We start from the raw sequence: 27,145 nt of genomic DNA, 5'->3' as shown, positions 1-27,145 counted from the left end.
GGCTTATGACATGGCAGGCACTGTACCCAGCGCTTTTTGTACACCGTATCTCGTTACTTCTGAGACTCCATCGAAGATGAGGTGCAGCATTATTTTGAGCCCCTGAGAAAGGAAAAAGCTACTGAGCAAAAATGGACATCATGTAGTCCCAAGTTTCTATGGAAGGAATTATAACAAACATCTTACAAGAAAATACGTAAATATGTATTGTATGCATGAAAAGGACTGGAGAGAAACATCGCAAAATACTACCCTGTTCTCTTTGAGGGGCAGAACTGGGAAATTTATATCCATTTCCTGTACACATTTCTTTTGAGGATTTCTACAGGCTCCGGAACATTTGTGTTCAGGTGAACAAAAATTTCAATCCTCATCACAGGTCCTTCCTCCACTTTTAAAATTATGATGCTTGTGTTCGCTTCAGCAGCACATACACTAAAATCGGAATGATACAGAGAATATTAGCATGGCCCCTTCGCAAGGATGACATGCAAATTCGTGAAGCGTTCCATATTTAAAAAATGAAAAATAAAAAAATTATGATGCTTCATCTAAACTTTCACATTCTTTTATCTTAAAAAAGGAAGTATCACCCAAATATTCTTAAAATGCCCTTTCTAGACTCATTCTACTTCAGTTATATATTTTCCAACTACTTCTATAGCTGTGAAGTTTGGTCTTTCATACATTTCTGAAGGCTATGCTTTTACAAGGGACATAATTATTCTTTTGGGTGGTACAGACTGTGCTGTTGGAGGGTTGTAAAGTATTGGCTGCCTCAAGACTTAGGACAAATTCTGAATGGTCTCTTGGTGATCAACAGTGATGACTGTCCCCCCGGAGATGAAATCCCATCTGTCACAATACTGATTCTGGAGTTGAATGTGTTCCTGGCCCCTCAAGCAATCAGCATATGCCCCAAAATAGCTTTGTAGAAAGTAAGTGATCACTGACAGAGGTCAGGCCCTATACATATTAAAAGTTCTGTGTCACAGGTATATTTCAACGCAGAGCCTGGAATGCCTCAATTATTGGTAACATCTTTCAAACTGTCAAGGAAAGCCCTTCAAACTAATCAAGTTTAAGATGAATAAGGTAGTTTCCATTTTGGCATTTCTCTTTGTGGATGCAGCATTTTGAAAATTCAAATAGCCTGCAATCTGAATCCCAGAGGAACACATTGAGGGTGACCTTGAAAACACTGCTGAACTTGCCATTTACTTAAGCAGATGGGATCCCTCCTCACTCCCCTACCCCCAATGACTTAAACAAGAAATGATGTTAACTATCTATCTATATATAAAAGGCTAATATGCAAAGTGTCCCCTCAGGAGTTCCACCGGGAGACTGGGAGTTCTATCACTTGCTATGATGTGCGCTGATGACCAGGGGGTGGCACAAAACAGCAGCAGCCACGAGGCGCTAAGGGAGCGAGGGAAGGACGAGGTGAGAAGGTGGGGAACCTGATCAGTCCTTATTGCTGGCTAGGCCTAGGGACCCTACCCATGCACGAATTTCGTGCACCAGGCCTCTAGTAGGGTTAATAATAGGAGGAGGGGAGAGAATTAACTTTAATCATTACTAACGAAACTTTTGAGAGGAAAGATGTACACATATTCTCAAGTGGCTGTGACTGGACCTGCAAATAAAAACCTGTTGGGGTCCTGCCCCAGCAGGTCCAGGGGTCCCCAAAGGTGTGGACGGAGTCGGTGAAGAAGGAATGACATGGAGACTGGGTTCAGTTCATCAGCAGAGTTGGGTTCTCTAGCCAGGACCGCCAGCCAAGTTCTGTAGCCATGTTCTCTTGCTAGGTTCTCCAGCCAGGGTTTCCAAATTCTCCAGCCAGGTTCGGTCACCAGGTTCGGTCGCCAGGTTCTTTCCAGGTTCTTTTGCCATGTTCTGTCTAGGTTCTCCAGTGAAGTTCTGTAGCCAGGTTCTGTCCAGGATCTTTTGCCATGTTCTCTGGCTAGGTTCTGGTTAGGATCTGATGAGGATCTGATGAGGAGCTGATGTGGATCTGATGTGGATCTGATGATTATTGTCTTGTTACATCCGTATTTATACCAGCCGATTTTAATCCTGTCAATTTCTATTACAAAGGTTAGGGCGTTTCTTATCTCCATTCCAGGGAGTAAAGATTATGTAGCTTAACTACCCGCCTGGCACTTAATTAAGGGGTTGTATCCCCTCCCTAACCTCAGGGAAAAATCCCCACCTGGGGAAACAACCTTTCTCGGAGAGGTGACCTTGGTTAAAACACATAGCGCCAAGAAGGTGAGCAAACATATTAAGAACAGTATGCTATATATGCCAGGTCCCTTGAAACAGCAAGGATGGACCGGCTCCCGGCAAAAACCCTTATCACTTTTTGTTTTGTTTTGTTTTGCAGAAAGGAAAACACAAACTGTGAGGGTCCATTATATTGAGCTACATTTAGAAACAATCAACTTCTAAAGATAAGTTTATTTCTTGTATATGACCTGGAATTCTTCCCATCTGAAAACAGGTGCAGAAATGGCTACCTCCAAGTGAGTTGCATAAACGTATTTCTTGAGGGTGTTTTTCTTCCCTCTCAGATACTTGTTTTTATTCAAGATTGTTACATGGTCAATGAAAGGCTAACTTCTATTCCATTCTTTGCTGGAAGGAAGTGCTTATTCATTAATTGGAAAGAAAAGGAAAGAACCCACAGCCGCCCAACTGGTTAAACTAACCACTTTCTGTTTTCAACATCATCTGCCAAAAATAATGTCTGGCATTATGAGGGGGAGAAAAACAAATACAGCTGGAGATTTGAGAAAAATCAATTCATTTTAGCATTATGTTACTTTTATGAAGGAAAATAAAAAAAACCCAAAGAAGTGGTTGTGAATCACAACCCCAGGTATTAAAATATGAAATGTTTGCTTATCTTGGTTCCTGAGTTCTGCCTTAGCCAAAAGTTAGTTTTCCTGGAAGATATATAAAGACCCTTGGATTTCTAGAAAACTCTTCAGTGAATGTGTCATTATCCTTAAAAGGACTCTGATGGTTCTCTAAATGTTAGAGCTACTTCCCTAAATTAGTTTTTATTTTTGTAAGAACATAGTTTATACATTAAAAAGAAGTGCTTTCAAATTCTTTCTTGGTCAATAGCTTTATTCTCTCTCTCTTGTTATTTATTTATTTTTTTTAGTAACATAACTAAGAAACAAAGGAAAACAACTTTGAAATTCTATTAAAATAAAACTATTTTTTGTATATAGTAGAGCCGTGTCTAGTGAATATTAATTTATTGATTAATACTGATTGCATGTAGGGTTCTACCACAAAATAAAAAATAAAATCTTGTAAAAGTCATTCATTTATATTTAATTGTTCAGCAGGTTGTTCAAAGCTCGGAAAATATTTCATATTCTAAAAAGAAAATTGCTAATTCTGTCTCTTCCCTGGCAGTTTCAGTGGCAAGGAATTGTTTCTTACAATTCAATTTCCTTTTCTTCTGTGGTCTTCAGAATGTGGAATTGATCTGGTCACAACTGCTGCAGGATAATGCTAATAAAATGGTTCCTAGGACAGAAGTTAACTTTCTTTTTTTTCCCTGTTTTTTCAAACTTTATTACTTTTTAAAGTGAATTAATTAATTTTACATTTTTATTATATTTTAGTATAGTTTTGAGTTTACACACACACACACACACACACACACACACACACAAAATAAGAGGTACAGAGATTTCCCATACTCTCCCTTCCCCCACACATGCATAGCCTCCTGCATTATCAATAACCAACCATTTGGTATATTTGTTATAATTGATGAACTTGACACATCATAATTGTCCAAAGTTCACAGTTTAAGAGTTCACTCTTGGTGTTATACATTCTGGTTTGGATTAATACTTTCTGTTTAAAATATAAAAATTTGCTATAAAATCACAAGACTTACCTGATCCTTGTTATGAACAGAAACAATTTTGGATTGATGTATCTGAAGTTTCCATCAGTTAAAGTGCCTTGAAGTTCTTAATATTTTAAGGTAATTTACTTAACAAGAACAATCTCTGTGAATTAACTTTAAAGTTAATCAGAATTCCTCAAAATTTGTGGTGTTTTTGAAGTTGAAGTTGCTCGTCACTTGGTAGACGGAATTTTATAAGGACTTGAATTAGAAAATACTAATGGATACTATCTTCAAAAATTGGCATTCTTTTGAATTGAAATTTGCCCCCTTGTGGTTAATACTTACAGAACACCCTGGATGTTTTGTTTATCCACCATTAGATCCAGATTTTCTATGTAAAGGGAGACTTTGAACAGCAATTCGGTTAAAAGAAACAGCTACCTTTGTATAAGTATGCTGTTTTAATTTTAAGTGTAGATTATTATGTTTTGGGGGATGAGGCTATGGAGGAGGTATTTAGGCATTGAGGGGACAACTGGCACTGTCATTCCAGTTCTCGCTGCAGCTACTGCCGGATAGCTAACGTATGTACAGTATTAAAACCGAATCATTACTATGTGCTTTATGATTATATTTTAAAGCTAATGAAGGTCTTTCACCTATAATTGCATCTATTCGTTCGATACTGAACACAAATGTGGTGAAGGCGGGGAAAGGACGGTGGAATTGCACTTAAAGGTCCTGATTAGTCAAATCTAGTCAGGAGACGCTAAAAGAGCAACATTCTGGCTCTAAGAGTGGCTCTTACAGTGTCCTTAGCAACCAGTCTTGGTCCCCAGCAACCCTGAGCGCTGTGGTGAGTTTGTGTGTGACTGCTAGGTTTTGCTTCTGAGGACCTGAGTTAAGGTTATCGCCACACTCACCACTTTGGGCAACCGGGAGATCCACAAAACCCCACACATGGGAACACTGAGCTTATTTTTTTAGGGTTCCATGGATCTGGCTGTTGGAAGAAGCTTCCATTACTCCCGCCCCTAGGCAGGCCAGCCCGCTGGACAGTTTTCAAGTCCTTGTATAGTAGGTGAAATTGCCCCTCCCATTCTCTCTCTCTCTCCCCCCCCCCCCTCAAAAATTTGAGGTGTGTGTGTGTGTTTCGGGGGGCGGGGGTCACTGAGGAATGCAATTTTTTTTTAAAAGGCAATCTTGAGAAGGTGGCACAAGTTATTGACTAGGAAAAATTTCTAGGAGGAGGTGAGATGATTATAGGATTCCCTTATTTACCTTATTTCAACAATATGTCTGAATTATATCTTTTTTTGGTGGCCTTTTGTCCAATTATCCTGTATTTCTTAAGATTATAGTCTAAATCTTACATTCTGTAATGCAGGTTACCTATCCAAAGGCTTTGCTATAATTTTTAACATTGTCCAGTTCTCAGGAAAAAAAAAATTTTTTTTTAACAAGTGTACCTTTTCTAACCTTATTTAACTGGAACTTTAACAAAAATACACTAGGGATTAATGTTGAAATCTCTTTTTTTTAAATTCTGGGTCTACGCCAGGTGGCAAATGAACTGCCAAGCACCAGACTGCTTGCTGGAGCCATTTCATCAACTGAAACATACCTCTTCAGTGCATATATGTTCTTTGTTTCGATGTCTCAAAAAACTTTTTTTTTTTCATATTCGCAGTAAATTTAATTTTTTTTCAGTTCGTTCCCAAGTGAGTCATTAACAGGTTAGCAGTTTCATACTGATCATCGGAAGGTGATGTTCTTTCTTTGTTTTTGTCCCCCCCACCCCATCTCTTTCCAAAGTCATTTCTATGTTAATAATTTAAGAAAAGGAATTAGAGAACACTTGATAAAATGCTTTTTGCTGAACTCCCTGAATAGTACTTTGTTTTTCTACTTGATTCTCACAAGGAAAAGAGTAAATAATGTGGAGGGATGTGAGCTTTATAGCTGTGGGGTCACTGGAACAAGTGTGATCTGGGGAAGAGCCTGATATGCACCGTGCCGGATATGCTCAGCTTCCTGCTAAAAAAGTGGTTGTTTATACATATGGGATACTTAGACATATGGGCTATTTATACATATGAGTTTCTTATACATATGGGTTATTTATATATATGCATTATTTATACATATGGGTTAGTTATACATAGGTGGGGTTTTTTTGTGTGTTTTTTTTAAGAGAACAGAAATTTATTGCATCACAGTCCTATATCAAGGTATCAGAAGGGCCACCCTCTGAGACTCTGGGTAGAATTCTTTCTTCCTTGTATCTTCCTTCTCCTCTCTTGTGAATCTATTGTAGGTTTTTTGCTGAGTGGTTACTGGAGCTTATATAAAACTTCATCTAGTTATAAAAGTCCATTTTACACTGACTACAACTTTAATTTTATACAATAACTTTCCTTTTATTCCCTCTCCTTTATGTTGTTATTTTTCTTCTGGAAATACACAGACATTTTTAATAGAAGCAAAATGGGGCAACGGCGTCACAGCCAACAGGGATTGAGCTCAGGCGAGGCAGGGCCAGTTCTGTGCCCGGGTCATGGAAGCCACAGAGCGGTGGCGGGGTGGGGCGGGGGGGGGGGGGGGGGGGGGGGCTGGCACGGAGCGGTGGGGGGAGACTGGCCGTGGGGGGGGGGGAGGGACGGAGCCTGGCCGTGGGGGTGCTGCGAGGAGCCTAGGCTGCCAGCTTCATCCCTGGGGAGGAGCGGAGGCTCTGGCCCAGCTGGTTCTGCGAAAACCTCAAGGGTGGGCACCTGGCGGCTCCGGCTCCGAGTGGCTCCTCATTCAGCTTAAGTACTTAATCACAACCCGCGAGTAATCAATCAACCTACAAGTATTTAACCATAGCCAGCCCAGTGAGCCTGCGAGCTGGAGGTGGGCCGGGTGCGGAAAGACGGTTAGGTGGACTTGGGTTTTGTTTCTGCATCTGTCACTTGGCGAATGAAGATACCATCTTCGGGATGCTCTGTGTCGTCCCATTAAAATGGGAAGAGCAAAAGACAAAGAGAGAATCTTAAAAGCAGCAAGAGAAAGACAGTCAGTTACCTACAAGGGAGTACCCAAAGTACTGTCAGCTGATTTCTCAACAGAAGCTTTGCAGGCCAGAAGGGAGTGGCAAGAAATATTCAAAGTGATGACTACCAGAACCTACAACCAAGATTACTTTATCCAGCAAAGCTATCATTCAGAATTGAAGGTCAGATAAAGAGCTTCACAGATAAGAAAAAGCTAAAGGGGTTCATCACCACTAAACCAGTATTATATGAAATGCTGAAAGGTATCCTTTAAGAAGAGGAAGAAGAAGAAAAAGGTAAAGATACAAATTATGAACAACAAATACACATCTATCAACAAGTAAATCTAAAAATCAAGTGAATAAATAATCTGATGAACAGAATAAACTGGTGATTATAATAGAATCAGGGGCATAAGAAAGGGAGTGGACTGACTATTCTTGGGGGGAAAGGGGTGTGGGAGATGCGGGAAGAGACTGGACAAAAATCGTGCACCTATGGATGAGGACAGTGGGGGAGGAGTGAGGGCGGAGGGTGGGGTGGGAAACGGGTGGAGGAGTGCTATGGGGGGGAAAAAAGGAACAACTGTAATAATCTGAACAATAAAGATTTAATTAAAAAAGAAAGAAAAAACAACTGTCATCCTTAGTAGATTTATAGACACAAAGAGAGTGTCATTAAAATTTAGTCAGTGACCCTGAGCTTGGAATAATTTTAATTACTCTCAGCCAGGGGTGGACTAAAATCTAAGGAGCAATTAGGGGCAAATAAGATTGGATTCTGACATGTGGGGTGAGAGGTGAGTAGAAAAGAGTTGAGATGCTGATTGTGTGATGATAGATAATTTAAATCTAACTGAAGGAATGATTTCTTCTTTGCTGAGCAGTCATAGTTACTCAGCAGTGTCAGCTGCCAGCAACATGATCATAATCAGCGCTTCTCAAAGTTGGGTGTACACAGAAATCACCTGAGGATCTTGTTAAAGTGCAGATTCGGATGCAGTGGGTCTGGCTTGGGCCTGAGATTTCACAGCTCTAACTAGCTGCCAGGTGAGGCTGATGCTACTGATTCTCAAAACACACTCGAGCTATCAGAATAATGAGGATCTACTGGTACAATTGTGCCAATTCAGTATAGAGTGGCTACATGTGGATATTAAACACTGAATCGAGATGTGCTGTAAGTGTAAAATACACATCAGGCATTTTTGTTGAAATACAAAAATACCACACAATTACCCCCACTTAAAGTGTATAATGTAGTGGTTTTTGGTATATTCACAAGATTGTGTAACCATCACCACTACCTAATTCCAGAACATTTTCATCTCTCCCCAAAAATCTCCATACACTTTAGCTATTACCCACCTCCCATTCCTGCTTCCTCCCAGGCTCTGGCAATCCATTTTCTAGATTTTCTTTCTTTATGGATTTGCTTATTTTGGACATTTCATATAAATATAATCATATAATATGTAACTTCTTTCATTTCTTATACTGTTTTCAAGGTTCCTCCATGTGGTACCATGTATCACTACTTCCTTCTTTTTATGGCTAATTAATATTCCATTGTAAGGATATGTCACTTTTGTTTATTCATTTATTTGTTGATAGACATATGGATTGTTTCTAGTTTTTGGTGATTATGAATAAGGTTGCCATTTGCTTTCTTATACAAATATTTGAATCAACGTATGTTTTTAGCTCACTTGAGTATATACTTAAGAGTAAAATCACTGGGTCATATGGTAACTCTATGTTTCAATTTTTTGAGGAATTGTCAAATTGTTTTCCAAAGTGGCTGAACCATTTGACATTCCTTCCAGAAGTTCATGAAGTTTCTAATTTCTCTACATTCTTCCTAATACTTGAACCAATATTAATATATTATTATTATTAAGTAAATTCAATATTTCATTGAGATTTCCTTGTTGTTGTTTTTTTTTACTAATATATTTTTTTATGTTTCAGGATCCCATCCAAGATACCACATTACATTTGGTTGTCATATCTCCTCAGGCTCCTCTTGGCTGTTATGGTTTCTCAAACTTTTCTTGTTTGAGAAATTTGGCAATTTGAGGAATACTGGTCAGCTATATTGTAATATATTATTCTGTTAGAATTTGTCTAAAATTTTTCTGATAAACCTGGACTTATAGATAGGTTCGAGGGAGTAATATCACACAGAAAGATAACCACATTATATCAAGGGTGAATACTATTAACATGATTTGGTCATTTTAATTTTGACCTTGATCACTTAGTTGAAGCACTGTTTCTTAGATTTCTCCATAATAAAGTTATTTCTTTTTTAAAATTATATCAATAAGGACTTTTGTATATTTATTTTATACTTTGGGTTATAATCCAATGCCATTTTAATTTTATTTTTTCCTCAAATTATTCCAGGCTTGACAATTGAAGACTCTTTCAGTTCGACATGCTCCCATCAGTGTGAGGTTTGTTGTTGTTTTGAGTGCTTCTTCATTTTCTGGCACTGCAAGATGTCTAGGCCCTTGTGTATTTTCTTCCTTAGTTATAGAATTAGTCACTTCTCCAAGGTGCTCTGTCTCCTTTGATTGGATAGTGATATTCAAACAAGAAGTACATAGTAAATTGTTTATTTGAGATTTCTTATTTCTTTTTTTTTTAAATATATTTTATTGATTTTTTACAGAGAGGAAGGGAGAGAGATAGAGAGTTAGAAACATCGATGAGAGAGAAACATCGATCAGCTGCCTCCTGCACATCTCCTACTGGGGATGTGCCCGCAACCCAGGTACATGCCCCTGACCGGATTCGAACCTTGGACCTTTCAGTCCGCAGGCCGACGCTCTATCCACTGAGCCAAATTGGTTTCGGCGAGATTTCTTATTTCTTAATGTTGACATTTATTGTTGAGAAATTTCCTCTTAGGACTGCTTTTGCTGCATCTTAAAATTTGGTATGTTATATTTCCATTATCATTTGTCTCTACATGTTTTATGTTTCTTTTGATTTTTTTTTTGACCCATTGGTTGCTTCATTTAATCTCCATATATTTGTTAATTGACCACTTTTCTTTGTGTAAATCGATTCCTAGTTTCATGCCACTGTGGTCACAAAAGATGCTTGATATGATTTCAGTCTTCTTAAATTTAATGAGACTTGTTTCATTATCGTTGAGAGTGTTCCATGTGAGCTTGAGAAGAATGTGCGTTCTCTTGCTTTTTCATGGAATGTTCTGTAAATGCCTAAGTGCATCTGATCTAACATGAAGTTGAAGTATAATGATTCCTTACTGTTTTTCTGTCTGGATGATCTACCCATTGATGAAAGTGAGATATTGATGTACCCTACTATTATTATATTGCTGTTTCTCCCTTTAACAGATACCATTAGTATTTGCTTTATATCCCCAGTAGGAGGTGTGCAGGAGGCAGCTGGTCGATGTTTCTCTCTCATCGATGTTTCTAACTCTCTATCCCTCTCTCTTCCTCTCTGTAAAAAATCAATTAAAAAAAATATATATATATTTGCAAAATGTTATCCTCTGCCCAGCCGGCGTAGCTCAGTGGTTGCGCATCGACCTAGGAACCAGGAGGTCATGGTTCGATTCCCAGTCACGGCACATGCCTGGGTTGTGGGCTTGATCCTTGGTGTGGGGCATGCAGGAGGCAGCCAATCAATGGTTCTCTGTCATCATTGATGTTTCTATCTCTCTCCCTCTCTCTTCCTCTCTGAAATCAATAAAGATATAATTTTTAAAAATGTTATTCTCTTATTGGATTGATCCATTTAGGACTGTGAATTTTATTTCACATGTGATGGGAAGCTTATGGTAGATTATATTTTTCAAAGTGGGCAGCAAACATATCGCCTATCCCATGTTCCCTTCTTGAATGTGACCTTGCCACTCACCCATCAAGAGGTGATGTAAAACTTCCAGTCCCTTGATTCTAGGCTAGCTTTGCCTGCTTCAATGAATACAGTGTGGAGAAGTGATACTGGATGATTCTTGTGGCTGAGTAATAAAAGGCAATACACACTCTGCCTTGCTTGTGGGAGCACTTGTGCAAGTATACCTGAGGCCATCATACATAAGTCAACAAAATTAAATGGAGAGACCATAACAGGTGCTCTGGTCAGCAGTCCTTGTTAGGTCATACCAGCTCAACCAAATGAATAAGTTTTCCAATAATTATAGCCACCAGATAGCAAATCACCTCAGCTTTTGAGTTTTTCCAGTTGAGGCTCAAGACATCATGAAACAGACAATCCATTCCCTCTGTTCCTGCTCCTCGCTCTCGCCCGCTCTCGGACCCGAATCTGGGACCCTTCAGTCCGCAGGCCGATGCTCTATCCACTGAGCCAAACCAATCTACGCTCTTCTCCTCCCTTTTTTTAGGGCATAAGGCAGAGGGTTTTCAAGCCATACCAAAAGGAGGGATAAAGAACTCTACTTCTCTACTTGGACACAGAGCAGTCCAAGTAAGACCCCAGAGGCTTAAACTAGTGTACAAGTTGGGGAATTATGATGTGTTCCAACCATAAAGTGAAAGAAAGAATAGAAGGAGATGAGGTTGGAGAAAGGGGTCCCAGGCTGTCCTCACATGGAAGTCATTACAAAGCCTCTCTTTCCCACACTCCCTCTTCACTCTCCTTCTCCCTTTCACCAGGTTCATCTATTTGCTTTAAAATAACCTCTCAATTGAAAATTGAAAACAATTCAGGCCTTAGTCAGGATTTTCACCTTTATCCTGAGAACAATAGGAAACCATTTGGCAGACTTAATTAAATGAGTGGTCAGAGCAGGTTTTCTTTTTAAGTTTATTCTCATTGCTGCATTGAGAATGGTCTGAGAAGGAATGGACAAGAAAGATTTGGACAGAGCAGTCAGGTGGTGATAGGCAAGAGGGATCATGGTGAACTGAAGTGGTGGTAGCAATAAGAAAGAAGGAGTATTGGACAGGTGTGGAAAGTATTTCTAAGGTAGAACTGATAGGTCTTGCTGATGGGTTGAATGATCTTTTACCCTCTCTGCATCCACCCCCTTGGGCATTTAACTTTGAAGTGTCCTCTGCCTCTGTCTCTGGACTTGGCCATGTGCCTGGCTTTGGGTAATAGAATGAAGCAGAAGTGCAAGTATGGTGCTTCTAAGTCTACAACTCGAGAGGCCTTGCTCTTTCTTGTGTTTCTGTCCCCAGAGAATGAGCTCAGAGAGAAACGGGTTGAGAAAGGTAGGTTTGCTTATAGACCTAAGACCTATGTGCTTACATTGGACCTTGGACCCTGTGGCCCACACCACACTGAACATATGGACCGAACTAATGGCCAAGGATTTGGCCAAGGCCACACAGCCAGACAGCTGTCGACTGGCACTAAACCCCATCTCTTCTGTTTCACCATGAATGCCCACTTTTCCTACTCTTCCATGGCCACCTCTCTTTAGTCACTTGCAAAGCAGAGGAGCTGTGTTGGTGCTGGTTGGTTCCTTGGCAGTAATAATAGTAGTTAACATTTATTGGGTGTTTACTCTGTGCCAGGCACAGGCATCAGGGTTTGCAAATTCAGATACCTGAAATGGCAAGTAAGGTCACTGAGTGAGGCAAGCAAAGCAGGGACTCTGGTGGCCTAGACCAGTGGTCGGCAAACTGTGGCTCGCGAGCCACATGCGGCTCTTTGGCCCCTTGAGCGTGGCTCTTCCACAAAATACCGACTTCTGCGCATGGGCCACGAAGTTTCAATCACACTGTGCGTTCGCGCCTGCACGTGGTATTTTGTGGAAGAGCCACACTCAAGGGGCCAAAGAGCCGCATGTGGCTCGTGAGCCGCAGTTTGCCGACCACTGGCCTAGACGGTCAAGGCTCTGGCTAAATGGGGGACGGCAGACCATGATGGCCTGGCTAGTATTGCCAGATATTACTGTTTTAAAGAAAAGACATATTTGAATTTTTATATAGCATTTTCCAATTTAGAAAATTTTAAAAACGAATCCACAATTCAGAAAAAGTACTCTGTAGGCAAATTAAATCACACCTGTTGGCCTGTTTGCAAACTCTGCTTGCTGTTTTCTCACTTCCTCTGACACCCATTCTGTAAAGGAGCCTTGCCCCTTGTTCTACTGATGGAGCAAGCAAAGCTCTTCAAGAGGGTAAATCACTTACTCAGGGTCATCTAGCCAAGCTACACAGTTGGGGTCTGTGTGACTCCAAGGTTTGAACCTATGACAGACGGCCTCTTGGATGGGTAAGGGGTCTGTGTTCAGACACAGCCAGAGCTGACACCATGACAGAACATGTCCAGGGACAGTAAACTGTCAGTCAGAGACCTCAGTGTAGCAACAAGGGATCATTCAAGACAACTGTGATTGATGTTGCAGAATTTGCCACCTCCCTCTGCCGGAACTTAACAATGGATGTCTCTGTGCCCTTAATAAAATTAAGTTACCACAGCCCTGGCCAGGTAGCTCAGTTGGTTAGAGCATTGATCCCATATGCCAAGGATGCAGTGCCCCTCTCTGAGCAGGTTCTATTCCCATCAGGGCACATGCAAGAAGCAACTAATGAGTGAATGAATAAGTGAATCAGCAAATTGATGTTCCTCCCCCCTTCCCCCGCCTCTCTCTTTAAAAATCAATAAACAAAAATTAAGTCATTGTATGTTTAGGAGAGGTGGCATATGTGGAATAAATACCTTTGGCTTCTTTGTGTCATTTATCAAACTTCTTAACAAACATACTGTGTAGGTCCATAAAAACAATTCTGACTCTTTCACTGGACTGTGAGCTCCAGCTATCAGAGGTGGATCTGTTTTGCTTCCAGTTGTCTCCCAGCACCTAGCACAATCTGTGACACACAGTAGGTGTTCAATAAATATATGCAGAATAAATGAGTGCGGCTCAGAGGAAGTGAACTGACTTCTCAGGTCACACAGACCAACGTTCCTGTTTTCATACCCTGATTTAGAAGCTCATGCTATTTCTATACAATCCTGCCTCTTGGAGAGAATCAAGGGAAAGATGTTTCCAGGCTGAGGATCTTGGGCCCAGGAGCTTCCACTTCTTTGGACTCCTATAGAGTAGGAGCTGGTAGAAGTGGTGATAGGGGTAAGCACCTATTAATTAAGCCGTTATCTACCATAATACCTTTTGTAAACCACACATTATAATCTTGACAGCCCTGAGCCCGCTCTTAGGGCATTTACAGAGGGTGGCAGGGTATGAAGGGCAGGCCCTACCTAGGTTTTGCTGTGGAACAGGCTAAGTTCCCATCGCAGTTATGCTGTGTTACCTTGACCTTTGAGTGCCCCTCTCTGAGCCTCCTTCTCCCTGCACCCTGTGGATAAAAAATCTTCACTTAGGGATTATCGGGTGGAAAGGAGATCATCAATGGAAGTGGCTGCCAGTAATTGTGGATTTTTTGGAAGCCTGCCAGCCTGAGGAGAACTGTTGACATTGAGAACAGCCTTGTCAGGATCAGCCAGGCTTAGGCCAAGGAGTCCCATCTATCAGGCCTTTGCTGCTTTCAAGTGGGTATTAATAGATACAGAAGGCCCTTATCTCTCCCTTGCTTTCACACTGGGAATTCACTCCTTTCCGCTGAGCAGGGGAAGAGGGATTGTGGGAAGGAAGGCACCTGCTTCGACGTGGGAGGGTGTGTACTTGAATACTTTGGAGAAGGCAGGGCTTTGGAAAACCCCTGCCTTTGGCCTACCAAGCCTGCGCGCCGCGGGCCCCATGTGCAGAATAGACTTTTCACCTGCTAGGTAAGCTCATGTCCTGTGGGCTTCAGTTTCCTCATCATAAAACGGGCCAACAATAACTATGTCTTCCTTCTCCAGCAATCAGTATAGTGCTTGGCATGTGGCAGTCAACCTCCCCAGCCCCTCCGCCCCACCCCCTCCCTCCCGATGGGCCCCCCCTCCACCCGCCTTGGGGCAGGCTGGGCCTCTAATAGAAGATAAAAGGGGGCTTGCAGGAAAACCCCAACTGTTATTGGGACGCACATCCTCCCCATTTTCTGGCAAATCCCCTTCTACTTTGAGAGGGATCCAGCGGTTCTCAACCTGTGGGTCGCGACCATCGGAAAACACATATAGCATATCAGATATTTACATTACGATTCATAACACTAGCAAAGTTACAGTTATGAAGTAGCAACGAAAAAATTTTATGGTTGAGGGTCACCACAACATGAGGAACTATATTAAAAGGTCACGGCATTAGGAAGGTTGAGAACCACTGGCACAGGATTAAAATTTTTTTTAAAAATAGATTTTTATTGATTTCAGAGAGAAAGGGAGAGAGAGAAACATCAATGGGGAGAGAGACTCATTGAACAGCTGCCTCCTGCACGCCCCCTATTGGGGATCGGAGCTCAGAACCTGGGCTTGTGCCCTTGACCAGAATTGAACCCGGGACCCTTCAGTCCGCAGGCCGATGCTATCTACTGAGCCAGACCGGCTAGGGCTGGTGGTAGGATTTTAAAGTCAATGGCACACGTGGGGCAAGGATGGGAGATGTGTCTGAGGCATAGGACGTGGGCCTGAGAACCCAGAAAAAAGGAGGAGCAATTTCTAGAGATCTGGCTAGAGAGCGCTGGGGCTACAGGTGTGTGTGGAGGTGTCGGGGGTCAAGTAGGGTCTGCGGACGATGAGATGTACACACCGGACGTTCCGTCCAAAAGGTCTCCACGGGACGGGCAGGGTGATGAGTGTGAAGCGCAAGTCAGACCACCACGCCTCGCGCAGGGGACGCCCCAGCTGGGGGCGGGGATTGCGAACGCGCCTGGCACCGCCCCGACAAAGCCTGCGCGCGCCCCGTCCTGCGATTGGCCGGTCCTCCTCGCACCGCTGCCCTGTCCCGCCCTCCGCCGCCGGTCCGGCACGCTGCAGCCAATGGACGCCGTCGCCGTCGCCTCCGTCACTGCCTGGCCAGCCAATAGTGGCAGCGCTCGGCGGCTCGTGGCTCTTTCGCGGCAAAAAGGATTTGGCGCGCAAAAGTGGCCGGGACTTTGCAGGCAGCGGCGGCCGGGGGCGGAGCGGGATCCGGAGCGGGATCGAGCTCTCGCCGCGGCCTGCCGCCATGGGTCCGCGCCGCCGCCGCCGCCTGCCACCTGGGCCGCGCGGGCCGTGAGCGCCATGGCCGTGGCCCCCGCGGGCGGCCCATGCGCGCCGGCGCTGGAGGCCCTGCTCGGGGCCGGCGCGCTGCGGCTGCTCGACTCCTCGCAGATCGTCATCATCTCCACCGCGCAGGACACTAGCGCCCCGCCGGCTCCCGCCGGCCCCGCCGTGCGCGCCGCGGGCCCCCGCGACCCCGACCTGCTGCTCTTCGCCACGCCGCAGGCGCCCCGGCCCACACCCAGCGCGCCGCGCCCGGCGCTCGGCCGCCCGCCGGTACGGACACCTAGGACACAGGGCCGAGTGTGCCGCCTGGACCCCCCGCGCAGATCCCGGCGGGGCGCGGTTTGGGGCCAGGAGGCTGCAGGGTCGGGGGAGGGGTGGGCTGAGGCGCCGGGACTGGGCGGTGCCGAACCTGGGTTGTGCCTCCGGGCCCCGCCCCAGGGTTCGAGGTGACCTCGGGCCAGTTCCTATTTGCTCCCTTGTTCTCTGGGCCTCAGCTTCCTCATCAGAGCCGGTCAGACTCAGTAATAATAATAATGGCCCACGTGTATTCAACCGGCGCTGCCTGCATGCCAGGCCTCTGGCCGACTTCAAGCCAGCTAAAGCTCAAAACCCGGGCTGTGAGCTCGGTGTTGTCTCTGTGGCCATCTCAACAGAGGCCCAGAGAGGGGAAGTGACTTGCCCCGGGTCACACAGCTGCAAGTGGTGGGACTAGGATTTCAACTGAGGCCTGCTGGCTTCAGATCAGAACTTGTGGCTTGGTAGTGGGCATGGCTACTTGGGGAGGTGAAGGGGGGGCATCCTGGGGCCAGACTGTTGAAGAGCCTTTGAGAAAGCCCTCCTTCCTGCCCTGATGCTCGACTACCAGCTGCAGGCCTGGGACTCTGGGGACCGGCCTGGCTGGGAGGCCTTCTCTGCAGGGCGGGGTGGCTGGGCCAGCTGCTGATTCCCCTCCCTCTGCCTGTCCTTCCATCTGCCACCCTCTACCCTCCCAGGCTCTGGTTGCCATGGAACCTCATTAATCAGGCAGGCAGACCCCTTGAAAGTACTGGGTGGGCTGGGCCTCTGGGAGCTGGAGAGGAGGCCCCCAGTGCCAGGAGAGTAAACATCCCGAGGAGATGACTTGATAAAGTGCTCCTGGAGCAACAAGAGATTCAAGATCAGTTCAGATTGGGGGGCCGAGAGCTGGCTGAATTACATGGGAAGAAGGGAGTGGAGGCCTGGAGCTTGGACCTGTGGGCTGCAGGACAGGGCGTGGAGACCAGTTTGACTGGCGAAGCTTGTGGGTGAAGGTGGGGCACAGACTGGCAGGCAGGGGCAACAGGCCAGGCTGGATAGGGTCTCAGCAGGGGGCTTAGAGCAAGTGGGAGGGGAGAGGCAGGGCCCAGGACAAGGAGGTGGAAGCTGCTCAACTGCCGGTGGAGGCCTAGGTGGCAGCTGGTCCCTGAGGCATCCTCTAACCCCCTTGGCCCCATGCCCAGTGCTGCCTTCCTTCCGGAATCACCAAGATGCTAATAATAATAATAGTAGCACCATTGTTTTGAGACTGTTTTGTTTGTCAGGCTCTGTGCCAAAGCACACTGCCCAATTAACGCATTTAACCCTCTCAACAATGGTCCCCTTTTACAGATGGGGAAGCTGAGGCTGACAGATGTTAGAATCTTTCCTAGTTATTCAGCTAGTAATTGGTGGGACCGGTCCAAATTTCCTGAGCGGTTAACCTAACCATTGGGATGCCTTGCCTCCTAGAGATGTTAATAGTAGTTGAAGGAAGCCCGGGGCCCCTTCCTCCTAATGAGCGATGGTTTAGGGGTGGAGGGTGGGGGTACTTGGGGCCTGGAAAATAAATTCCATTTAGCTGACTTGACAAGTACTCAGCAGGCCCAGAGCTATGGGTCCTGCCCTCAGGGAGCTGAATTTCTGGCTCAGAGTGACTGCCAGGGACTTGGCCAATGAAACATGCCCTCAGCTTCACCCCCAGTGGTGTCCGAGGCAGCCTCAGTGAGCATTCCACTCATTCAACAGTTTTTAGTGAGCGCCCATGAGGTACTAGGCACAGAGGCAAGTATGGGGCCTCTGCCCTCATAGTACTTAGGGTTGGTGGGCAGGGGTGGGGCTGGCACCATCCTGGAGCTGAAGCTTTTGCCCTCCAATAACCCCCCAATGAGTTGTGGCCTCCACTGACCCACTGCATTGGTGTTTCTGGGGGGGAAGTTCTTGAAACAAACTGCAGGTTCAGTTTTTGTTTTTGTTTTTAATATATTTTATTGATTTTTTACAGAGAGGAAGGGAGAGAGATAGAGAGTTAGAAACATCGATGAGAGAGAAACATCGATCAGCTGCCTCCTGCACATCTCCCACTGGGGATGTGCGCGCAGCCAAGGTACATGCCCTTGACCGGAATCGAACCTGGGACCTTTCAGTCCGCAGACCGACGCTCTATCCACTGAGCCAAACTGGTTTCGGCTGCAGGCTCAGTTTTTACATCATTGAGCACTTCCTGCATACCAGGCTCTGCAACTCAGCTATCTCTCCTGGACCTTCCTGTCTACCGCTACCGTGTTGTCATGGCTTTCAAAAAACAAACTAGTCTGGCTGGTGTGGTTCCGTTGGTTGGGCGTCATCCTGTGCACCCAAAGGTTGCCAGTTGGATTCCCAGTCAGGGCACATGTTCGGGTTGTGGGCTCGATCCCCAGTAGGGGGTATGCAGGAGGCAGCTGACCAATGTTTTGTTCTCACCGATGTATCTCTCCCTTCCTCTCTAAAATATCAATAAAAAGGTTTTTAAGGAACTAAATATACACATTTACCATAGAAAAAGAGTTAAGAGACTAAAAAGTTGAAGGAGGCAGAATCCCAACTCCATTTTTTCTTTTCCTAAGCCTATTTTTATTTTTAGGTTGTTATGACAGTATTTTTCTAAAATTTTGAAAACTGTAGTTTTCCCTTTATTTCCATGTTCAAACAGTGCACCGCCCACACTTTGCAGATCACAACCCCCCATGGTCCTCCCTCCCATGCATAGGTTACCCCTGAAATGCATTCTATAATAATAGAAACTGAACCAGAGAAAAAATGGTTTCATGAGCTTTTTTAATTCAAAAAAAGATTATATACATGCTTCGCCCTAATGTTTTTCTTGTCAGTGTCTTTGAGAGGATTCTGTGTTGACCTGCCTCAGTCTTTGACAGCTGTGTGATATTCCAGGGTCTGGATGAACCACAGATTCTGTAGCCCCTTCCCATGGGTGTTTTTTTTTTTTTTTTTAAATCTTTAAATTCTTTATTAGTTAAGGAATTACAAATGTGTCCTCATTCCCCCCCCCCATTACCCCCCCCCCCCCCCATCCTCTCATCCTCCCATGGGTGGGTTTTTGAGTCATTAGATTTTTTCACCAGTGTTCTGTGCTTTCCAGGACCCCTAGAGAATGTTGGCAGAAATGGGTGTCCATCTGCTTGAGCCCTTGTTTTAGAGTGTGGTATTGACCTGCCTTCAGGAAGAAGGCAAGGGATGCATTTGTCATCCTGCTAAGGGTTCGGGCAGCAGGGGAAAGGCTAGCGAGGGGGAACATGCTGGTTGGCTTTTGGGGGCCTGGCTCTGGCTTCTGGACTGGGTTCTAGGGAGGCAGGACCTGTGGTGAATATTAACGTGGGTTCTGTGCCAGCCCATTACATTAAGGTTGAAATCCTGCCTCCACCTCTCACTATCTTGGGTGACCTCTCTGAGGTACTGTACAGCTCCTTGTGAAGTGGAGGTCATGAGAGCACCTGCTGCAAGTCTGGTTGGAAGGTTTGATGAGTGAATGCAGGTGAAGCGGTTCCTCAGTGGTGTACATGGGAAGCATCCAGCATGTGCCAGCGCTTTTACCCTGGGACACCCGAGGGAATCCCTGAATGTGTGAGGGAGTGTCTGGGTCCATTAGCATGTGGGGAGGTTCAGTCAGCAGACATGAGTTGATGCCAGGGCCCGTGCAGACACTGTGTATAGAGATTATTAGACCCAGTGCCTGCCTCTGAAGGACTCCCTGGCTTCTTGGGAAATCAAACACATCTGTAGAAATCTGTAGCGAGAGACAATGTGGGAAAAGGTTGGGTTCTAGGCAGTTTAGAGGGAGGAGAGGTGCCGTCTCTATTGCAGGATCCTATAGACTTAAGTGAGGGGTAAGGTACCTGCCCTCAGGAGCAGGCGTGAAGGGCAGGAAGGAGGGAATAACCAGGATGGACTAAGGTTTGGAGGCACAGGTTTGTGAAGAAACATGTCTCAGCAGAGGTTCATGTGAAGAAGTCATAACAGATGAAGATACTAAGGTGGAGGGGGACAGATGGAGGCGGGAGACCAGTGGGGAGACAGCTGAAAGGTCCAGATGGGGGGTGGTAGTGGCTCCGGTGATGGGATTTCTTGGCAAATAGAGGCCATGAGGTCAGTGGCAGGGCTAAATGAGGTTCTAGCTTGGGAAACCCCACCCCCATCCTCCAGCTCTACATTGCCAGGGAATGCTGTGATTGGCAGAGGGGAGGAGGTACATCTGGTTTTGGATGTGTTTGAGATGCCTGTGAGACTTACTGGGCAATCTCCATCCTTGCGTGTGTGTAGCAAAATCGGAATCCTGGCTCTGCCACTTCCTGATTGCATGACCTTAGGCCTCTCTGGGTTTGGTTGCTTTGTTTGTAAAATGGGGCCATTATGGTGCTGCTAGTCCATAACATGAACTACTTACTATATGCAAAGCACATGGTGAGCACCAGCTACTGCCGTGTTCATAGATAAAAACCCGAGAGGTGGTGACTTGCCCAAGGGTTCCGTATTCGACTGGCTTAAAATAAACATCACACAATTTCTGTGGGTCAGGAATTCAGAGGAGACTTAGCTGGGTGCTTCTGGCTCAGGGTCTCTTTTGAGGCAGCTAAAATGTTGGCCTGGGCTGCAGTTGTCTGAAGGCAGGACTAGGGTTGAGACTGTTTCGAAGCTCAGTCATGTTGCTGTTGGGGAGAGGCCTCAGTTCCTTGCCACTTGGGACTGTCCTTTGAGCTACTTGAGGACCAGCATGACATGGCAGCTGCCCCTCACCTTGCCCCCCAGAATGAGTGATCCAACATAGCAAGGAGGAAGCTCTAATGGGTCTCTGATCCAGTCTCAGAAGTGACTGTGTGTCACTTCTGCCACATGCAGTTCATTAGAAAGATCTGGCTTCTATTTAAGGGGGGAGAATTAGGTCCTGTCTTTTGAAAGGAGGGGTATCAAAAAATTTATAGAACATATTTTAAAACCACTACAAGCCCCCAGGTAGGTAGTGGTAGAGCTGGGTCTTCTGCTTTCCAGTTGAGTGGTCCATCCTGTGAGGTAGGATTGTGTCCTCTAGGATCTCCCTTAACACACAAAGGCATCCTGGTAGAGAAATTGAGATGGGGTAGCCAGGAACCTCAGCCAAGTCTCTTGTGCCTCACTCTCCTGGGTACTGAGTATCCTCCCATTGTTTTTTGCCATAGGTAAAGCGGAGGCTGGACCTGGAAACTGACCATCAATACCTGGCTGAGAGCAGCGGGCTAGCCCGGGGGAGAGGCCGCCACCCAGGAAAAGGTACCCACAGAGCTCAGGCTAGTGCAGGCTCCCTGCCTGGGCCCAGGTTGGGGGTGTGGATAGACAAACATGCTTGCAAACTAAGTTCTGGTCTCTCAGGCCTGGGCCTGAGCCAGGCCTCTGGGGGCCCCAAAGGGCAGCTGGAGTGTCTGTCTGGCATGGTTTCCCCAGGCCCTGGGGGTGGGGAGTTCCCCAGCCTGAAGAGGAATGCTGTGGTTGGCAGGCAGCAGCCACAGGGCCTCCCTGCTTGGCCTCACCAAGGGAAGGAGCCATCTGTCAATCCCCCACCCCCATCCTCCTGCCCTACATTGCCAGGGAGGCTGGCCCAACTGGGTGTGTGGGTGGTGCTGAGGGACCCTGTCTTGCCTGTCCCCTGCCCCAGGTGTGAAATCCCCAGGGGAGAAGTCGCGCTATGAGACATCCCTGAATCTGACCACCAAACGCTTCCTGGAGCTGCTGAGCCACTCAGCTGATGGTGTTGTCGATCTGAACTGGGCAGCTGAGGTGCTGAAGGTGCAGAAACGGCGCATCTACGACATCACCAATGTCCTGGAGGGCATTCAGCTCATCGCCAAGAAATCCAAGAACCACATCCAGTGGCTGTAGGTACCAGCCAAACAGGAGGGCAGGCAGAGGTCCAGGTCAGATGAGCCTAGAGGAGCTGATAGTGAGACCCACTGTGGCAGCTGCATCTCCATCTTATAACTGGGGAAACTGAGGCTTAGGGAGGAAAAGTGTCTTTTCCTGAGGTGGCAGATGCAGGGAAGTACACAAATCGTGCATATCCAGCTTAGTGCAGCTTTGCATACTTCAACTGGGTAACCCCCATCCAGATCAGGAGACAGCATTTCCAGCGCCCCAGAAAGTTTCCTCGTGTCCTCCCCAGTCATTGCCCACCCCTCATACCACGATGACCACTATTCTGGTTTCTGTTGCCAGAAATGAGATTGTCTAACATAGCTGTTTTATTCTTGTTAATTCTTGTTTTATTTTTTCCTTCCCCATCTTTCCCCGGTCATCCTACCTTCCGTCTCCTTGACAAATCTGCCTTTTCATTTTGTTTTTCCCCCCAGTTACAGTTGGTATTCAATATTATTTTGTATTAGTTTCAGGTACACAGCACAGTGGTTAAACAATCATTCTTTTCAGTGTTTCCCTCGATATTTCCAATGCCCACCTGGCACCATACATAGTTATTATAATATTACTGACTATTGCTGTACGTTACAGCCCCGTGACTATGTTACAAATACCAATTTGTATTTCTCAGTCCCTTCAGCTTTTTCACTCAGTTTCCCACCCTGGCAACCATCAGTTTGTTCTCTGTATCTATGTGTCTGTTTCTGTTTTGTTTGTTTATATTGTTCTTTAGATTCCACATAGTATACATGAAATCATGTGGTATTTGTCTTTCTCTGACTAACTTATTTCACTTAGGATAATACCTTTTAGGTTCACCCAGGCTGTTACAAATGATAAGATTTCATTCTTTTTTATGGCTGAGTAATATTCCATTGTATATATGTACAACAGCTTTTTTATCTACTTGTCCATTGATGGGCAACATTGGGCTGCTTCCATTTCTTAGCTATTGTAAATAACGCTGCAATGAATATAAGGATCTGTATAGTCTTTCAAATTAGTGTTTTGGATTTCTTTGGATATATACCCAGAAGTGGAATCACTGGGTCAGTGCCTTTTCAGTTTTTGATACATCATCCCATTCTGCATCTTTTTTCTTTTTACTTGACAATGCTTTAGAAGTACTTCCATGTATACATCTAATGCGTTGTCGTTCTTTTATGCAGCTACGTAGTATTTCACGGCATGTCTGTGCCATCATTTACTTATCCAGCTCCCTCTGAGAGACAGGTGGGTGTTTAGAGATATTCAGGTCTGACTTTAAGCCCATGCCAGTCTGACTTGGAGCCCTGTTTCAGCCCTCTGCTGTTTGTCAACTGAGGAGCCAGATCAAGAGAGGAGCAAGGGCTCACCTGGGTCTCAGAATAGAGGCAGCAGCAGACTGGGTGCAGAGGGTCAGGGCTCCTGGGCAGAGGGTGCAGGATCTATTAACCCTCCCTGTACCTCTCCACAGAGGCAATCATGCCACGGTAGGTATTGGTGGGCAGCTTGAAGGACTGACCAAGGACCTACAGCAACTGCAGGAGAATGAGCGGCAGCTGGACCACCTGATCCACGTCTGTACCACTCAACTTCAGCTGCTCTCTGAGGATGCCGACAGCCAACGATATCCTTGACTGTGGAGGGCAGGCCCCACCAAAGTGACACTAGAGAGACTATCCCAGGCCCTGGGTTCAGGAGAGAGTGAGCTCTGGCTTTACATGCAAGTCCTGGCTCAGCATTGACTCACTGACACTGAACAAGTTACTTAATCTATCTGAGTCTCAGCTTCTTCTCCAAAGGGAGAAACAAGTCCAGTTCCAGAATTGCTAGATTAAAACGAGAAAAGCTGGTACCAGCAACAGGCACTTAGCACAGTGATTCAGTACATGGTTGTAGCATTAGGATTAGAGATACAAATTTTTATCATTCATAAAAATAGAAACTTTATTTTAAAATAAGCTTTTTTTTTTTTTTAAGTGAATACCCAAATTATGTTTATAAATTTTGGAGACAACCACTAATTGACAACATGATCATGAGTCAGAATAAATTCTTCACACCAGAATGGACTCATCACACAGATGTAGAAATTGAGGCTCAGGGCCATGAGAGGCTTGAGCACAAACTGTGTGTCAGGTGAAGGATGGAGAGGACAGGAGTGACTATGCAAGTGTGGGTGCTACCTTAGCTGTCTGAGTGGGTGGCCCCCAGAGGTCAAAGGTTATGTGGTTCTTGACTCCACCAACCCTGGCCTACGTGACTTGCCAAGATCTTCGTAGCATTGCAGACCCCTCAGAGCAGATGGTCATGGTGATCAAGGCCCCTCCTGAGACCCAGCTTCAGGCCATGGACTCCTCAGAGGTGAGATGTGGGATCCCAGGTCCAACCAGGATAGGCTGGGCTGGCATAGTGGTCAACTGAGCCTCAGATTAACCTGCCTGCCACCTCCACCAGGCCTTTCAGATCTCCCTTAAGAGCAAACAAGGCCCCATCGATGTTTTCCTGTGCCCTGAGGAGAGTGCAGGTGGGATCAGCCCTAGGAAGACCCCGTCCCAAGGGGCAGCTTCTGGGGAGGAGGACAGGGCAGCTGACCCTACCCCTACAGTGCCACCATCATCATCTCTCCCCTCAACCCCTGACGTGGATCCCAGCCAGCCCCTGCTCAGCCTGGAACAAGGTGGGTGAAGGGTGGGTGGGTGGGTGAAGGGTGGTGGTGGGCAGGCCTAACAGCCCCCTCTGCCCTCCCTGCTGGGGCATCTCCGGCCTGTGATGCTCCCCCATCTCCCCAGAACCGCTGCTTTCCCGGATGGGTGGCCTGCGGGCTGCCATGGATGAAGACCACCTATCTCCACTGGTGGCAGCCGACTCACTCCTGGAACATGTGCGGGAGGACTTCTCCAGCCTCCTCCCTGAGGAGTTCATCAGCCTGTCTCCTCCGCATGGGGCCCTCGACTACCACTTTGGCCTTGAGGAGGGCGAGGGCATTAGAGACCTCTTCGACTGTGACTTTGGGGACCTCACCCCCCTGGATTTCTGACAGGGCTTATGGGGACCAGGGCCTCCTGAGATGCCCACCCTGTCTCTGCAGTCCTGGAGCCCCCAGCTCCTGGCCATGCTCCCAGCCTGATTGGAAATGTTTAATTTATACCCCTTTCCTCTGTCTCCAGAAGCTTATAGCTCTGGAGTCTGGCTATTGCCAAGAGGCTGAGCAAGCCAGAAAGGGAAGGATTCTGTTTGTGGTGTGTATGTGCATGCACCCAGTACCCAACGTGTGTACACGGGGTGAGTGGTGTATGGGCATGTGTGTGTGCATGTACCGGGGAATGAAGGTGAACACATCTGAGCGTGCATTGAAAACACGCCCCAGTGTGTCCACGTGTGTGCATGAGTCCATGTGTGTGTATGGTGGGGGCTCTAACTGCACTTTTGGTCTCCTTGCTCCAGGGGCCCCACAAGGCCCAGGGTGGCCACCTGCCCCCAGAATCCTGCGTGCTGACCAGGCCAGGTAGTAAGGCCTTGGCCTGTGTGTTTGCAGGACAGCAAGAGCACTTCTGTCGTCTTAAAGGTTTTTCTGACTGAAGCTTTAATGGAGCGTTATTTATTTATCAAGGTCTCTTTGGCAAGCCTGGGGCACCAGCAAAGGGTAGGAGGGTTGTGGGGCTGACGTCCCAACTCCTTATACCCCTGAGGGAGGGCAGGGGTCCCTGAGCTGTTCTTTGCCCCACTCTGAAGGAGTTGAGGCCTCAGCGGTTTTATTTATTGGGAGAGTGAGGGAGGGAGGAAAACTGACTGACAGCCATGGGTGGGTCAAGGGGGTGGTCCCTCCCCAAGGGGTTACTGCAGGGCTCCAGCGGCCCCCCAGGACGGATGTGAGATGGGAGAGGTGAGTGAGGGACCTTCACCGACAGGGTGGGCAGGAGGGGTGGGTAAAGGGCCTACCTCCCTAGCCCAGCTCACGGGCCCCTCCTGTGGCATTTGAAGTGCCCCCTCCACTCCACTTCTTGCTCTGCTCCATCCTCCAATGTGCACTTTGATTTGCCTTCCTAACAGCTCTGTTCCCTTCTGCTTTGGTTTTAATAAATGTTTTGATGGTGTTTGGGCCAGGTTCTGGGATTGTGTACTGGGAGCAAATCGGGGGGTGGGAAAGGTCAAGATTGCTGGGAAAATACCCATTCTCTCTCTTTTTCTAAAGTATATTTTTATTGGTTTCAGAGAAGAAGAGAGAGGGAGAAATGAAACATCAATGATGAGAGAGAATCATTGATTGGTTGCTTCCTGCACATCCTCTACTGGGAATCGAGCCCGAAACCTGGGCATGTGTCCTTGACCGGAATCGAACCCAGGACCCTTCAGTCCACAGGCCAACGCTCTAGCCACTGAGCCAAACCAGCTAGGGCAGTCATTCTCTACTTCCCTTCTCCCTATCCCTACTTAGTTTCATTTCATTTGAGCCTCACAGCCCCAAGAAAGGTAGGCTTCACCACCACCATTTTTGTCCTAACTTAAAAACAGATCCAATGGAGCAATAATGGGAATTCCCCTTCTTTCCCCAGCCCCAGAGAAGCTGCTCTGCTATGTTCGTGGGCATTTGTAAACATGCAACAAATAATCACAACTGGCCAATTCTGTGTCAGGATCTTTCAGGTTCTGGGGATACAAGTTCCCGCCTCTCACGAGGCTCTCATAATCTGTTGGAGGGGACTCACAAAATCAGGGAGGGCTTCCTGAAAGAGTGCTTGAGATGAGAGCTGTAGTTAACTGGGGAGGAAAACATGAACAGAACAAGCAGAGGGCAGTGTGGGCAAAGGCCCTGGAGCAGGAGGGAGCAGGGCACAGAATCAGGTTTGGCTGGGATGAGGACCCCGGTGGAGAGAGGTTCAGTTGGGCTTTATTCAGGGGACAAGACTCACTGATGAGCTCGGGAGTTG

General features: G+C 46.3%; 1 protein-coding gene and 1 non-coding gene across 2 annotated transcripts; both read left to right on the top strand.

The window, feature by feature from the left end:
- The first annotated feature begins 411 nt into the window (after positions 1 to 411).
- On the top strand, positions 412 to 518 carry LOC139014707 (U6 spliceosomal RNA). Its single transcript, XR_011472273.1, has one exon. It is a non-coding gene; the product is annotated as a U6 spliceosomal RNA (small nuclear RNA).
- A 15,474-nt stretch (positions 519 to 15,992) lies between these two features.
- On the top strand, positions 15,993 to 26,311 carry E2F1 (E2F transcription factor 1). Its single transcript, XM_070420157.1, has 7 exons — positions 15,993 to 16,289; positions 21,503 to 21,593; positions 21,976 to 22,195; positions 23,689 to 23,841; positions 24,464 to 24,578; positions 24,672 to 24,894; positions 25,007 to 26,311. The coding sequence occupies exons 1-7, from the start codon at positions 16,035 to 16,037 to the stop codon at positions 25,252 to 25,254; spliced, it is 1,305 nt and encodes a 434-aa protein (XP_070276258.1). The 5' UTR covers positions 15,993 to 16,034; the 3' UTR covers positions 25,255 to 26,311.
- Positions 26,312 to 27,145: the final 834 nt, after the last annotated feature.

Source organism: Myotis yumanensis, unplaced genomic scaffold (assembly GCF_028538775.1).
Source record: "Myotis yumanensis isolate MYYU_CA2020_CCGP unplaced genomic scaffold, mMyoYum1.0.hap1 SCAF_7, whole genome shotgun sequence".
Classification (NCBI taxonomy): domain Eukaryota; kingdom Metazoa; phylum Chordata; class Mammalia; order Chiroptera; family Vespertilionidae; genus Myotis; species Myotis yumanensis.
Note: the sequence above shows the minus strand (reverse complement) of the source record. Positions and strands in the feature narration are given on the sequence as shown.

Coding starts and splice junctions, on each gene's coding strand:
- E2F1 (XM_070420157.1), top strand. CDS start 16,035: ATGGCCGTGGCCCCCGCGGGCGGCCCATGCGCGCCGGCGCTGGAGGCC. Junction 16,290..21,502: donor CGGCGCTCGGCCGCCCGCCG/GTACGGACACCT, acceptor TTTTTGCCATAG/GTAAAGCGGAGGCTGGACCT. Junction 22,196..23,688: donor AAGAACCACATCCAGTGGCT/GTAGGTACCAGC, acceptor ACCTCTCCACAG/AGGCAATCATGCCACGGTAG.